Genomic DNA, 15,536 nt, shown 5'->3' on the forward strand with positions numbered 1-15,536 from the left:
TGTGGCTTCTGCAAAACTTCCATAAAATACCCATTTCTTATGCCGACCCACGATATGTCAAAAGCACAATGAGGAAAGTTGTGATATAGAAGGGATAACTATATACTATTCCAACAGGAACCCCCCCCCCAATAAATCCTTGTTGGATTGATAAATGAATATAGATTGTGTTTTAAATTTTTTATCTTTTGATTTTTACATCACTTTCATTTCCCAATATATCTCTCCCCTCTTTTCCCACCAAAGAGCCATCCTTTATAACAAAAAGTATGAAAGAAAGAGAAAAAACAATTTAGTGAAGCTAACCAGTACATTAATTCCAGCATTATATTCAGTATTTCTCAAGCATAGTCCCCCACCTCTGAAGAGAAGGAAAGGTGGTACTGTTAAGGGGTAAAATTCTAGCTAAACTGTCTAAAATATCTAATGAGTGATCACCAATAAATTATAAGCTTTAGCAAGAGTTAGACTTTTAAGCATTTATTAAGGAGAATAAGAATTTGGTAAAGAGAGAGAGAAAGGCCTAGATTTCTATCTATTAAAGGGAGAGCACATTTTTAGCTCCCTTCTCCGCCAGCGTCCCCAGGAAAGAGCCCCAGAGTCAGCGCCAGTCTCTTCCTTCCTCCTCCCACTAGTCCGCGTCACTTCCTCCCGCCAAAGAAAAGACTCCTGGTCTTGCCCTCAAAGACCTTCGCTTCATGGGCAGAACTCTTCTACAGTAAGTATCCAGCAGGTGGCGTCATTCCAATCGTTACAGTACATTCCCACATTTCCTTGGGAACCAAGCTTGGTCATTTTTCTATACTTAATTTATATCCATTCAAAGTCCTGGCTACCCTTTAAATAACTTTTAACAATTGTTTAAAAGACCCAGACAGGGCTTGTAACATGGGAGCTTGGGTGATGATGAGATAGAGGCAGCTAGAAAGGATATTGTCCAGGAATCCAGCTAAAAAGAAAGGTTCTTACAAGTGCACCATGGTCAGGAAGGTAAGAGGTCAACAAGAAGAACAAATAGAGCTGGGAAGATTTAGTGAATATATTACAAAAGGTGAGAAATATAGAATCCTGTTCATGGAAGTTGAATAAGGCAAGATGGAAGAGATAGGCAGATCCTATGAAGTCAAGTCCAGGATGTCAGCCAAGGAAGAAGGAGCCAGTAGGTAGCTTAATTCTAAGTAGACACGGATCAGAGCCCAGTAGAGGTTAGAGTGCTAGCCAGAACAATGCCAATCACAGGATTGCTAAACCATTTTCTCAGGCAAAAGCTGTTTTCATGTGAACTGTTTATACGACTGCCTGATGTGTGAAGGTAACCTTGAGTGCATAGGTGTTGATAGCAGTCAGAAGGAAGTGTGGCTTCCTGCAAGCAGGCAGATGAATCCTGTCTCTAACTGAGGTAGGGACAGATATGATAGTGTCACTCCCTGGGATTGGATTATCTCTCAAAGCATATGCTGGTATGGGGGCTCTATCTAGTTTGGATTATTCCAAGTAGGAGGAGACAGCAGTCATGAGACCATGGGTATTAGCTAGTCTAGGAAACTCAACCTAGTGGCCTGGCATCATGAGCATTTTCCTGGCCTGCTGCATATAGTTATTAGTAAGTAGATTTCTTTCTGAAAGGAGGTCCACCATCAGTAGGACACAAGTTTTACATGGTTTGTACAATGGTTGCCACTTTCTGCCCTTTTTATACTCTCTAATTGCATTTGCAAGGCTTCTTTTAGGCAAGGAGTTCTATGGTGTATGGACACAAACCACACATCATACATGCTAACAGACCCTGGCCCACTGAAGACTCACACCGTGGCCCCATATTTGAAGATAATTCAAATCGTTACTAGATGAACTGCATCTCAGAAACAGAGTTGGAAGGGGCCTCAGAGGCCATTTAATCTAACATATACCTGAACAAGAATTTCCCCCATGAGTTATTATCCTACCTGTGCTTGAGAGCCTCCAATATAGGAGATGCCATCCTTGAGTGTCAGCTCCTTTCACTTTTAGATAGGTCTAATTGTTAGGAAGGTCTTTCTGACCTCAAGGCTAAATTTGCCTATTTGCAACATCTCCCCATTGTTTCTAAATCTCTAGAAAGTCATCCAATTCATTCTTTCGCCTGATGTTTCCTCAAGGAGAATTATCATCATGCAATTGAAAAACTTGAAGCCATCAGGAATCATCTAATCCCAGTCCTTCATTTATATGACAGAGTAAGAAGCTAAAATTTAGGGATCCCTATTGCCCTAGACAATTCTCCACTTCACATTAACAGCAGAGCCAGGTCAGGAATCTGGGTCCTTGGCCTTGAAATTCTCCAACCGTCCAAGTAGATTTTGTTACTGTTGGAATTCAAAACTTCTCTAGTTTTTCTTTTCTTTCCCCTCTCTCAGCTCTTTCTTTCATCATGTGATATTTATGATTTTTAAAATATGATATATGATAAAGACTTTTTAGATGATGGTAAATTAAATAATGCCTTTCCTTTTTCTCTATGAAAATTAGACAAGAAAAGAAGCAAGGACTGCTACAACTAAGGTAGTAGTTGCTGCTGACAAAGCCAAGGAACAGGAATTAAAATTGAGAACCAGAGAAGAAATCACTACCAAGCAAGAACAAATACACGTAACTCAAGAAAAGGTAAACATCATGATTTTAGATGTGAAATACTTCGCTAATGCTTGTTGTGTACATACATACATCAGGGCCATATTTTTCGATTTTCAAGATTGATAAAACATATTCTAATTAGATTGAGGGCAGGGATTATTTTTTGCCTCTCTTTATGTCCCCAGTGTTCAGCCTAGGTGCCTGGCACATAGTGGTTGTGATGAGTGGTGCTCAGTCATGTCCAGTTCTTTGTTGGACACAATTTTGGGGTTTTCTTGATAAAGATACTGGAGCGGTTTGCCATTTCCTTCTCTAGCTCATTTTACACATGAAGAAACAGATGAGGCCGAAAGGGTGAAATGACTTGCCCAATGTCATACAACTAGTGTGTGTCTGAGGCCAAAGTTGCCCTCACAAAGATGAGGCTTCCTGACTCCAGGCCTGGTACTCTAATCATTGTACCACACTGATAACTGGTTCTAGCTCAATGGAAAAACGCAGTGTGAATTTGAATAAAGCAACCACTTTAGGGGATTCATTGTTCACATTAATCAGGACCTATCTTTATACCGTGTCCTGCTATATAATGATATGTTAGATGCAAAAAAAATGTTTTTAATTAAGTATTTTTATTTTTCAAAAGCACTGACTCAGTGTTGGATGCTCCTTTCTTTTTTTTTTTAATTTTTATTTTGGGTGAGGCAATTAGGGTTAAGTGACTTGCCCAGGGTCACACAGCTAGTAAGTGTCCAGTGTCTGAGGCCAGATTTGAACTCAGGTCCTCCTGAATCCAGGGCCAGTGCTTTATCCACTGCACCACCGAACTGTCCCAGATGCTCCTTTCTTTATCCAAGCATAGCTGTCTTAGGACATTAAATGTAGGAATGTCAGAAGCATATTATCTAGTACTTTGTGTTACTTTAATTCAATGTACAGACTGAGAAAAGGATTCGGCCGCCTTTCTCACATTGCTTTTATTAAAAATTATGCTATTTTATTTAAAAAAAAGAGAAAATAATATCTTTTTATCATTTAAAAACAGATGAGAAAAGAAACCGAGAAAGCCTTTGTACCGAAGGTAGTAATTACTGCTGCCAAAGCTAAGGAACAAGAAACTAAAACTGCTGAAGGAATAATGACAAGACAGCAACAAGTACAAGTAACTCAGGAGACGGTAAGTCTAGTTCTCTAAAGAAATTATACTTCATGGGTAAACACCACGTCCTTTCGACAAATAGAATCTATTCAAGCCTAACATAAATGCTGGTATCATCGTCATTATCGTTAGGCTTGTCATTCTTGCTCCGCCCTCCCAAGGCCAAGGAGAGGACCAAATGAGTTAATCCACATGAAATGCGGTATAAATGCTGAAGTGACATATAAATGCTAGCTGCTACTAAACTGTGCAGACTCACTATTTAGGAAACAGTGACCTCTTGTTCTAAAAACTCTCTGACCCCATGAACTAAGAATTTGCCTCACTAACACTAAATATGTTACAAAACTAGAAACAACCTTCATTTTCCCCTTATCTCTTTTCACTTCATACAGTAAATTAAAGGCTTAATTTAAGAAGAGAAAAAAGTATGGGTCTTTTATCCTCTATTTCCTGGCTGTGTCCATCGTGACCCATAGATTGTCTGTTCCCACTATTGTTTCCGTGTTTCTCTTCTTGATACCAGGCCTCAAATTGGCTTTTAAAAGGTTCCAGTAGATAAAACTTTGCCTTTATATGGGAAACTAATGAAATTGTGCTGTTTCCTCGTTATCTAAGTCAATGGAAGATTTTGTTTTCAACAAAAGTCCTAGCTGCCCCCAACCAAAAAAGAGCTGAAGCTGCCATTTTGCTACCTATGACTAGCTGTCTGAAGCTTCCATTAAAGGCTGTGACCACTACTCAGAAGCCTAAAGTCTGGGGGGGGGGGGGGAAGGGTAACCAGAGAGCCAGGAATTGATAACACTAGCACAACCTACCCCATAGACTTATGTTGTTAGTTGTGCTACCAGCATGATTTGATGAGTCCTAAAAACCGGGGGCAGCTAGGTGACACAGTGGATAGAGCACCGGCCCTAGAGTCAGGAGGACCTGAGTTCAAATCTGGACTCAGACACTTAACACTTACTAGCTGTGTGAGCCTGGGCAAGTCACTTAAAACCCCCATTGCCTCACTAAAAAAAAAAAAAAAAAAAAGAGTCCTAAAAACCAAGGAATTGATAACACTATCACAACCTGCCCCATAGAGTTGTGTAGTTGTGCTACAAACATGATTTTATAAGAATCCTAAAAACCAAGGGCATCCATATTAAGCTGAAGCTATCTCACGAGGGATTACAAGCTGATCTTGGCTTTGGGAAGGGGAAAGAGAGGGAAGTATTGAGTTTTCTTTCCTCTCTCCCCTACCCATTGTCTTTCTTTGCTTATTCTGTACTGGCATCATGCCATTTTATCTGGGGCACATGAACTTCAACTTTTGATTTCACTCAAATAATCAGATGGAAAAGGAGTCCGAGAGCAGTGCAGTAGCTATGATGGTAGCTGCCTCTGACAAACTCAAAGAGCAAGAAACGGTGCTGAGATCTAGAGAAGAGCTTGTCACCATACAGGAACAAATGCACATAACTCATGGAGAGGTGAATACTGCCGCATCCGCAGATGTGAAATTCATGGTGGCATGGTTCTATATGTAAACTTTTTACATGTTCATCACCTGTCTTCATCATTACTTTCCCCGCCCTGGATCACAAACTTTCTAAGTCACCTATTTCCCCTTTGCTTGTCTTCACAGTCATTTTCCTTTTCTAAACATCACCAAGATTTCATTCCTAGTGATTACTAACGCTTGATCACAAATTGAATTTTTGCAATCTTCCTATTCAAGTAGATGACATCCAAGACTGTAAGAAATAAAAGTCCAGGATTACTTCTTATTGTCATTCTGTTGGAATAACTTCATCAGTCGCATTTTAAAATTTTATAAGAAATTGTGAGTCTTACATGAGACATTGTAGATTTCATTAGATTCATAAGCTTTCAATAGATTTGCCACTGCACGTAATGTGTATGATACAAGGAAGTTTGCTGCAGTGAGGTCCTATTGAAATGCTTGCACAGAGATGTCCTTGAATAGGAAGAAATTTCATCATTTTTTCCATAACCTTTCACTCTTTTTTTCTTATGTAGCTTTGGTCAGAGACCATATGGAATTTAACTCTTTCCCTATTCCCCTCTTTTTTACTTTAATGTTTAGATGAGAAAAGAAACTAGAAAAACAGTGGTACCTAAAGTAATAGTTGCCACTCCTAAAGTTAAAGAACAAGAAACGATATCAAGAACTAGAGAAGAAATTGCTACTAAGCAAGAACAATTACATATAACTCAAGAAAAGGTGAATACAAACATTCCGTATGTGAAATTAACTCTTACAACTTACTCTTCTAGCAAACCTATTATTTACTCGAGCATAGGAATTCATCTGTATTTTCTTTTCTGAAACCAAAGCTAAAATGGTTTTAAAATTTGAACAACTACCATTATTTTCCCCGCATATTTGATTTTCATTCATTATTAACCTGCTCACCATTTTTTCTTTCATCGATATCTTAAGCCATTTGCATGAAGGCTAAGATTTTTGAATATAATTTCAAATCTCTTTATATACATCACAGTACAAAGATTTTTTATTTACTTACAGTTAATATTTTTAAGTATTATGACTCCCAATAATGATGATAATTTTCTATCTTTATATGTGGAAATTAGTCACTCCTTCCTTAATAACCCAACATCCCTGCATCTTGCATTATTACTTCTGAAATTATGCCATGTTTGTTTGGGACCACATGGAGCTCAAATCTTTATTTTATTATAATAATCAGATGAGGAAGGAAGCTGAGAAACTTGCTCATTCTACAATAGCAGTTGCAGCTACTAAAGCCAAAGTTCAAGAAACTACAGTGAGAAGTAGAGAAGGAATGGGCATCAGACATGAACAATTTCATGTTACTCATGAAAAGGTGATGATAACTGTTGTGGGTGTGAAATCTCCTGTTCTTAACACTTCACTGCAGATCATTATGAAAAGGGACTATTAACACCCTCTCTTTTTGACACATTTCATTTTCCAGCAACTTTTGAACCAGGATATTTATCTGTTGTTAATATTGCTACATATTACTCTTCCCTCCTAATTTAACTTTCATTTCCACTTTCCATGATTAACATGTCTTCCTGGGATAAGAAATTATTTCTTTGCATGCAGATTGATTTCAAGAGAATCTTTCCACATAAAACATACTGATATAAATCAGTGATGAATTAGTGGTCACAACCACTTTTTGTAAAATGCATTTGTGGTTTTTTATGTGTATATGTGTGTGTGTGTGTGTGTGTGTGTGTGTACCCACCATGAATTCCCAGATATTACCTCATACCAAGAACACTAAGTTGACTTAATTTTCTGTCTCCACATTTCTACGTTTGTGTTTAATCCAGTTACAAATATTGTTTCTTATAATCGTGTGAACCATTCATCTTTATCTTTACTGTAAAAATCAGATGAAAAAAGAAGCTGAGAAAACCACAGCGCCTACTGTAGTAGTTGCTACCACTAAATCCAAACAGGATGCAATATCAAGAACTAGAGAAGGAATTTCTACCCAACAAGAGCAAGTACACATAACCCATGAAAAGGTGACTATAGCTGTTTGCACATGTGAGACCTTCCTCCATTAATCTCTTCCCTTTGGAACCATCTTTTACTTTAAACCACAATAAACTTCTCTTAACATTCCATTTCCTTCCTTCATAATACTCTATTCCTTTAAAACTTAGCAGTGAAGTTTGAAATTAACTTCTTCATTTCTTTTTGTATTTTACTCACATATTTGCTTTTTTATTTCATTAACATGCATTTTACTCTCTTAGTGACTTTTTCTGAAATAATAATTTCTAAGAGAAACTTATTTTTAAAAGGTTATCATTCCATGGATATAACTTACTATGACAAACCACATACCTTATGCATGACCTTATGCATCATTCTGATGGGACATTCTCCATGGGCAAACTATTTGTAAAATTAATTTCCATGAAACTTTTAAAAGAGCTATGTAAAAATAACTCTTGTTTTTTGTTATAAAATTAGCTAAAGATGGATGTTGAGAGGACTACTTCTTTACCAAAAGTAGTAATCCCCACCGTCAAAGGCACAGAGCCAAATGTAATGCCAAGCGCTAGAGAAGGATTTGCTGCTCAAGAACAAATCCATCTTTTTCATGATGAGGTGAAAACTGATGCTATGGCAGTACAAAGCATGGTCTCATCATACTTCATCAGCCATCAGAACAATCCACCCTATCTTGTCTGTCTCTGGTTGATTCGTCTTATTGCTTAGTTGCCCAACACAGTTCTAGACATGATTAAACCTAGTGAAGTCTCCAGCTGGCAGACACTTGGCATTTCTAGCGGTGAAAAGTCAGTTTAAGTGTCACTTTTTCTTTGTGTCCACTAAATGAATTCACAGCATTTCCTATGTGTGAATTGGAGTCTGCTTTGAATAGTTCTCTCACTTCGAAACCTTCTTTTAATTTCAAAATTTTCTTCTGCTTGTCTGGGTTTTTAAAAATGACTTGCTAGATATAAACATTTTGTTTTACCATTCGGGGTGTTGAAATACAGTATGTTAAATGAATTTTTTAAAACCTACCAGGAAAAAAAATGTAAACATCTACTACCAGAAAATATTTTCATGTAAAATTATCACTTGATAGGCACATTTAAATACTTAAAAAATTCAAATTTTTGCCAGTATTACTAAGGTTAAGGATCTATGAGGGTCTTTATTAATGACTAAGATTTTCCCATGATCAACATTTTTCCTGTTTATGGCCTATTTTTAAATTGAGAACATCAGTTAATTCTTCTCCACTTAGAGTCTATAATCTAGAAAGCCTATAATCTAATCTATAAAGTAGAAGATAAGAGAGGAAGTGTGGAGGAGTAGATAGAGAGCTAGCCCTGAAATCAGGACAATACATATTCAAGTTCTTCTTCTGACCAATAATAGCCTACCCATGGACTAATAAAGTGCCCCAGGCAAATTTCTAAAACAGATCAATTATAGAAAAGCTGCTGACCTAAGTTCTTTGTGAATATTATTTCATCCTTTGTACTTGTATACCCAGTGCCTAGCACAGTGCCAAGTACATAACAGACAATACATAATTATTGTTTAATAATTGATTCATCAACTGGTGGAGTTATTTCCATACTGGAAGTTCCTCATATCAATGAAAAAACAGTTTAAACCCTCCTCCCCCAAACTGTGATAATAGTACCTTCTCTATCTCTCTCACTGGGTTGTTGTCAGGATGAAATGAAAAAGAAAACAAAATAGTTTAAATATTACAAACAGACACACAAATACAAGATATAAGATTAGTTCTTGAGATTATTTTTAAAAATTCTTCATGTCAATCAAGTCTGCAGCCTAAAAAGCAATAAATCATGGAGCCAAGTCATAGACATTTTTCCGTTAAGATGCAAATTTGATTGAGAGAACTGTTTGCAATTTTCCAAGGCAGGTTAGATATGTAGTTGTTTCAGGGGAGAAAACTAAAATCCTCACATTCATTTACATTTTAAATGTTGGGAGTATTATTTTTAAATAAGTGAAGATAACTCATTTGAAAACTTAGTGGTCCAGACCATCTGTATGACAGGGAAACAAAATGTACCTTGTGGGACCACTCTATAGTACTTATTACATTGCATTGGATAAGCATAATTATGTCACTGAAGCCAGTACACACTTGTGTCTAACATTATCAATATTCATCACAATGGCTAACATTGTCATACACTAAATTTAAAAACAATATTTAAATGTAGTGCGTGAGTCAGTTTTGATCAAGTGCTCTTATCCTTTTTCGATCTCTTTGACTGTCTGACAAAACCAAAGGACCCTTTCTCAGAATACAGTTTTTAAATGCATAAAAGGAAATAAATAGGATTACCAAGGAATACATAAAATGCAGATATCAAGATATTTATAAAAATAAATTTGAGGACCACAGGTTTAAAACCTCCTGGTTTACAAGATTTTTTTAAAAGAGCATCTTCTCCACAAGCTGTTTCTCCATCCATAGCCCTTTTCAGAAATGAGAAGATAACCACATATGCCATTTCCACCTGTACTATTGACTAACACAGAGCTCTGACTCCTGATAATGGTGAAAAAGGAAGTGACTATCAGTGGGAAAGGACATGTTTTTCTCTCAACATGAAAACATTTCCCTTTTCATTGCAGTGCTTTCATTGGTGAAGAATACCAGTTTTCATTGGTCTTCTTTAATAGAGATATTCTAACATCTGAAGAGTTTTTCCTCGTGGGGAATCACAAATGTATTCATGCATTCAGTGAACATTCATGAGCCATCATGTTATCTAATATTTGCATGCAAAATGCACATCTCTTTATTGACTCTGGCTCCTCTGAACATGAAGATATCACTGTTTGGGAGAGTGTCTTTTTATGAAAATGGTGACTCTGTTCACATCAGATCAAATGATCGATGCAGGATAATAATCATAATATCCATGCCAACAAATCCCACACAAAACTGGGGCCCAGAGTTGATATTATATGGGGGCTGGGGGATAAGAAGGGAAATATTATATGTCTATATTGTCCCATTTACTCAACAATCTTCCCCAAATTGTCTGGACATATACTCTTTTGTTCCATGCTTCTGCTTCCTATTTTATGTATTTCATTGTTTTATGTGATTAAAGCATTTGCATGTTGAGTGTACCTTAATATATGTGCATAATTAAGGAAGCAATAAGTGAGAAAAATACATGACTAAGTTTGTACATTTTATGTAACGTAAATGAATTGTCTGCCTCTTAATGTCATCTGTAAAACAGGACGATGTGTGTATGTGTTTTTATTTCTCTTGTCTGGTATACCAGGAAAAAAATGTTTACCCAGTGCTTGACTTGTTCGTTACCAAACCTAAACTTTGGATATGTCATCTCTAGGTGGGAACTGGGAAAAAGGCCGAAGCTGTGGCCACTGTTGTCGCTGCAGTCGATCAAGCCCGAGTCAGAGAGCCCCGGGAACCAGGGCGTTTTGAAGAATCATATGGGCAAAAGACAACTTTAGAATATGGCTATAAAGAGCAGATCTCTGCAACCAGAGTAACTGAGCATCCCCAGCGTCCGGCTTCCGAACCTCATGTTGTCCCTAAAGCAGTCAAGCCCGCAGTGGTACTAATGCCTTCTGAAACACATATCTCAACAACAGATCAAATGGGAATGCACATATCATCACAGGTTAGACTCCCAAGCACCCTCTGTTTTCTCTGTCTTTCTCTGCAAACATAAATGGCTTTTGTCCTTTTGTAAATATCATCACTGAGTTTTATTTTCCTGCAGATCAAGAAAACGTCAGACTTGACGACCGAAAGATTAGTCCATGTGGAACACACACGTCCCCGCACAGCAAGTCCTCACTTTACCGTTTCAAAAGTTTCTGTTCCTAAAACGGAACATGGACATGAGGTAAAAAGTGGGAGAAAATGTAATCAATAGGTTTCTAGCCTATGGGAGGCAAAGAACGAAAGTGTTTGGTGAACGATGGTTATATCATATCCACTAGGGCTCTCTAGAAACACCCAATGTTAATCAATCAATAAACAAACCTTGATCAAGCACATGATCTATTCCAGGTACTATGCTAGGTATGGGGATGCAGAGACAGAACTGAGACAGCCTCTGTCCTCCAGGAGTCTACTTCCTATCAGGGTAGATGACTTGTGCATTCATAGGCATATACAAAATAAATACAAGGCCTAGATCATGGGCTGGGGTCAGGGGCCTTCTGCTCCTTGGTTTCAGTTTGCCTTCTTACTGAAAACACTATGATGAACAATCCTATTAAGGGTGCAACTGGTATATTAATGTAAATGGGATCGATGGTAGAGTCCCTAAGGAGTTAACAGAACATCTCTTCTCCAGTGACTCCTACAGGTACCATTTTGCTTTATCTTTCAGGCATAGTACCAATCTTTTCAGATTTCTATGTTCTAATGCTTTACTAAAGACTAAAAATACATTCATGTGGTAATTTTATATATATATATATATATATATATATATATATATATATATATATATATATATATATATATATATATATATGTATGTATGTATGTATGTATGTCCTGGAGATTTTTAAATGAGGGCACAATTAAAAGAAACATTTCCAAGGTAAAATAAAAGTACATAAGCAATTATTATACATGTTGATTCTTTATGTGTCTCTTGTTTATCCTTTAAGTAAACCAAATATATAGATAATTGGCTGTTTCTGTTAAAGGAACTGGATTATAGTCCCCTTTTCCAAAATACTTCACTTTAGATGCAAATGGTTAAAGACTGGCTGTCAATAAAAAAGATTTAATTAATGTAATTGATAAGATATAAATCTATAAATTTATGACCTGGGCAAGTCATTTAAGCTTTCAATGCCCCAGTTGAAGAATAGAATTATAAATACATGTGTGTGTACACATGTGCATGCACATACAGAGGCAAGTTAGGTGACTTGGTAGATAGAAAGCTGAGTCTGGAGTCAGGAAGACTTATCTTCCTGAGTTCAAATCTGGCCTCAGACACTCACTAGCTGTATGACCCTGGGCAAATCACTTAACCTCTCTTTGCCTTAATCTACTAGAGAAGGAAATGGTGAACCACTCCAGTATCTTTGCCAAGAAAACCCCATGTAGAGAATTGGAATGCTATGGTCCATTGGGTCATGAAGAGTTGAACACAACTGAACAACACCACCACACACATACATGTGCATGTGTGTGGATGTATGTGTTTTCTCCTCTGATAGAATGTAAACCCTTTGAGATCATGGACTGTTTCATTTTTGTTTCTGCATCAAGAACATTGCCTGTTATATAGAAGGTGTTTAATAAATGTTCATTGATTGAGTCCTCTCTAGTGATTAAATCACAAGTCTGAACCACCCCCAACAAATCCATGCGTCCTCAATACAGCATGTTTTCATTTAAATATGGAGTTTAGTGCATCCAAAGGCTCTTCAAAGAGGAGTGTGACACATATAGAGGTAGCATGACATATTAGAAAAGAGCACTGGGCTTAGAATCAGGAAAGCCTGGGTTCAGAACCTCCCTCCCTCTAATGCCAATAAGTGTTTAACCCTAGGCAAGTCACTTGGTCTTTATGTGGCTTAAGCAATACTTAATACATAATACTTAATACTTAGACATATTTCAACTCTCAGACTTCATTGATAAGGGTATTTGCTATACCTACAGTTCTCCACACTGATGAAATCACGTATCCTTCCAGAATAACACACATTCAAATTTAAAAATAAATACCCTATTTAATTTACTACCTGTGTGACACTGGGTATGCCACTTAACCTGTGTCAGCCTCAGGTTCTTCATCTGGAAAATAGCATACCTTTACCTAAAACACATTGCAATCCTTAACAACATTATATAAATGTTAGCATTTTTTTCTTTGTATGTTTCCTCTTCTTGTGAAAAATGGCTTATAATTAACTTATTATCTGGCATTTTCAAGGTGATGGGAACAAACAGTAATCTGTAAAAAGCTCTTCAAGCTCCATTATTTTATATCATTTCATTAATGCATCTTCAAGGTCCTGTGAAGCAGAGCATTAAAGCAAAAGCCCAAATAGCTTAGGTCAAAAGCTATTTTCACCCAAATCAGTCAATACCCAAATGATTGACATTTGAAGGTCTAAAGGACCCACATTCTTTCTCTGGGGGATGATTTGATTAATGGAACTTTGCACTATTTCTGGTCAGGATCTTTCTATGAACCTAGAAACTTGAAAGAAATTCTACATTTTCCAAAGAAAAAATCATAGACATAGTTTTTTGGTCTACTGTCTTTCAAAAGAATGGTTAAGCATATATTATTTCTTTTTGCTATAGCATCTAACTCAGTGGTGGGACCAGTGAATCACCATGTCAATAATAATAGTCCAAACAATAGAGTGGTTATAAAAATGTTTTTCTAAATACCTCTATTTCTATCTTCACACAACTTAGATTTGTGATTGCCATCAGAATGTATTCTTCCAAAAACCCTTCTTTGAAATATATCCATGAGTTTAATAACTTTCTGATTCTGAATTTCATATTGTGGCATGTTAAAGTGTGGTATTCATTCAAGATGATTAAGTAATAATTTGCGATGATAAAGAGTCCATTTAAAATAAGAACAATAAAATAAGGATTTTCTTAATTTAATTCAACAAGAAAGATCTTTGAGAAAATACCATTTTAGAGTCTAGAAAAGTTGGTACTGACCTTTCCAAAACGTAAGTGTATTAGAGTGAGTGTTGGAGTTGGGAGTCAGATATTTCTGGGTTTGAATGCCAACCCCATTATTTATTAGTTGTTCTCTGATCTTCATCTCCTTATCATTAATATAGAGATTGTAACACTTGGAAAATTATACTTGCACCTCCCCTGCAGTATTTTTTAGAGTATTAAATGAGATAATATAGCCACAAATATGCTTTGTCAGTTTTACCATGCCCTACAAATGTAAAACACTATTATTACTGACTTGGCGATGATGAGAAAATCTCTAAATATTTTGGTTGACAAAAAAGAAAGACAGGCAGGCCATATAAATAATATCCAATCATTAAGACTATTAAGAGATAGGGGACACCTAGTGGACAGATCAATGGAGTTGCAATTAGGAAGATCCAGCTTTAAATTCCAGTCTCTGAAACAATGTAACCTGGGGCAAAACATTTAATCTCCTCAAACCCACCAACTCCCTAGGACATATCTCCTAAAACAAGGGTCTACCAAAAAATGGTCCAAGAACTAAATCTATTCCTCCTGCCCTATTTTTGTATCTGTGAGCTAAGAATATTTACATTTTTAATACAAACAAAATTTTATTTTAAAAATGAAATACCATATTAGCTTAAATCTGTACAAAAGTTGGCAGCAGACCTGTTGTCCAGTCTATACTGGTTGAAGACATTCCCCATGTTGATTGTGGGTCATTCTTAACCAAGTACTACTAGAAAAAAAATCACAAAGTTTATCTTTGAATGGTAACATTAACTGACAATAAGGTGACTTCTCTTTGGTTCACTTTCAGGTATCAATAGCAGGCAGTGCTATTGCTACACTACAAAAAGAATTATTGACCACTTCTTCTGCTCAGAAGATTACCAAGCCAGTGAAGGCTCCTACTGTCAAGCCAGTTGATACTAGAGTAAGAATGGAGTCCACCCCTTCACCACAATTTCCCTTTGCTGACACACCTGAAACATATAAGAGTCATGCTGGAATTGAAGTGAAGAAGGAAGTGGGGATGAGCATCACTGGTGGGACAGTCCATGAAGAGCATTATGAAGTACTTAAAGGACGGGAAACAAAGGTCAGTGGTTCAGTGCAAGTTCACCAAGTTTATCCGATCATGAATTCTCTATTCATTGGAAGATAGTGTTATTCTATGGTGAAAATGACAGTTAATCTTAAAATCAGAAGAATGGGATTGAAACCTAGTTCAACCAATGGGACCAGTAGCTGTATGACCCTGGGCAAACCGATGAACACTTTTGATCTATAGCGCCCTCATCTGTAAAATGGGGGTGATAATACTGGAAATATTAGATTTACAAGTTGTTGTGAAGGAAGTGCCATTGATGTTACAATGCTAAATATGTGTGGCCATCATTGCCATATTTTAAATTATATGCTATTATGGTAGAGGGACATCTTGGAAATCAGGAAGTTCTAGGTTCAAGGTTTTTTTTTTTTTTTCTCTAGCTGTGTGACCATGGGCAAGTCCAGTTTCTTAGAACCCCTAGAAAACTCTAAGAAAA

At 36.8% G+C, this 15,536-nt stretch overlaps 1 protein-coding gene across 1 annotated transcript in view; it reads left to right on the top strand.

Moving 5' to 3' along the window:
- Nucleotides 1-15,536, top strand: part of TTN (titin) — a 336,226-nt gene that overhangs the window by 23,989 nt on the left and 296,701 nt on the right. The window contains 9 exon segments of the mRNA XM_043993320.1: nt 2,509-2,643; nt 3,656-3,787; nt 5,107-5,244; nt 5,862-5,999; nt 6,490-6,627; nt 7,169-7,303; nt 10,655-10,948; nt 11,051-11,176; nt 14,807-15,088. Coding sequence (XP_043849255.1) covers nt 2,509-2,643; nt 3,656-3,787; nt 5,107-5,244; nt 5,862-5,999; nt 6,490-6,627; nt 7,169-7,303; nt 10,655-10,948; nt 11,051-11,176; nt 14,807-15,088 — 1,518 coding nt within the window.

This window comes from Dromiciops gliroides, chromosome 3 (genome assembly GCF_019393635.1).
Source record: "Dromiciops gliroides isolate mDroGli1 chromosome 3, mDroGli1.pri, whole genome shotgun sequence".
NCBI classification, from domain to species: Eukaryota; Metazoa; Chordata; class Mammalia; order Microbiotheria; family Microbiotheriidae; genus Dromiciops; species Dromiciops gliroides.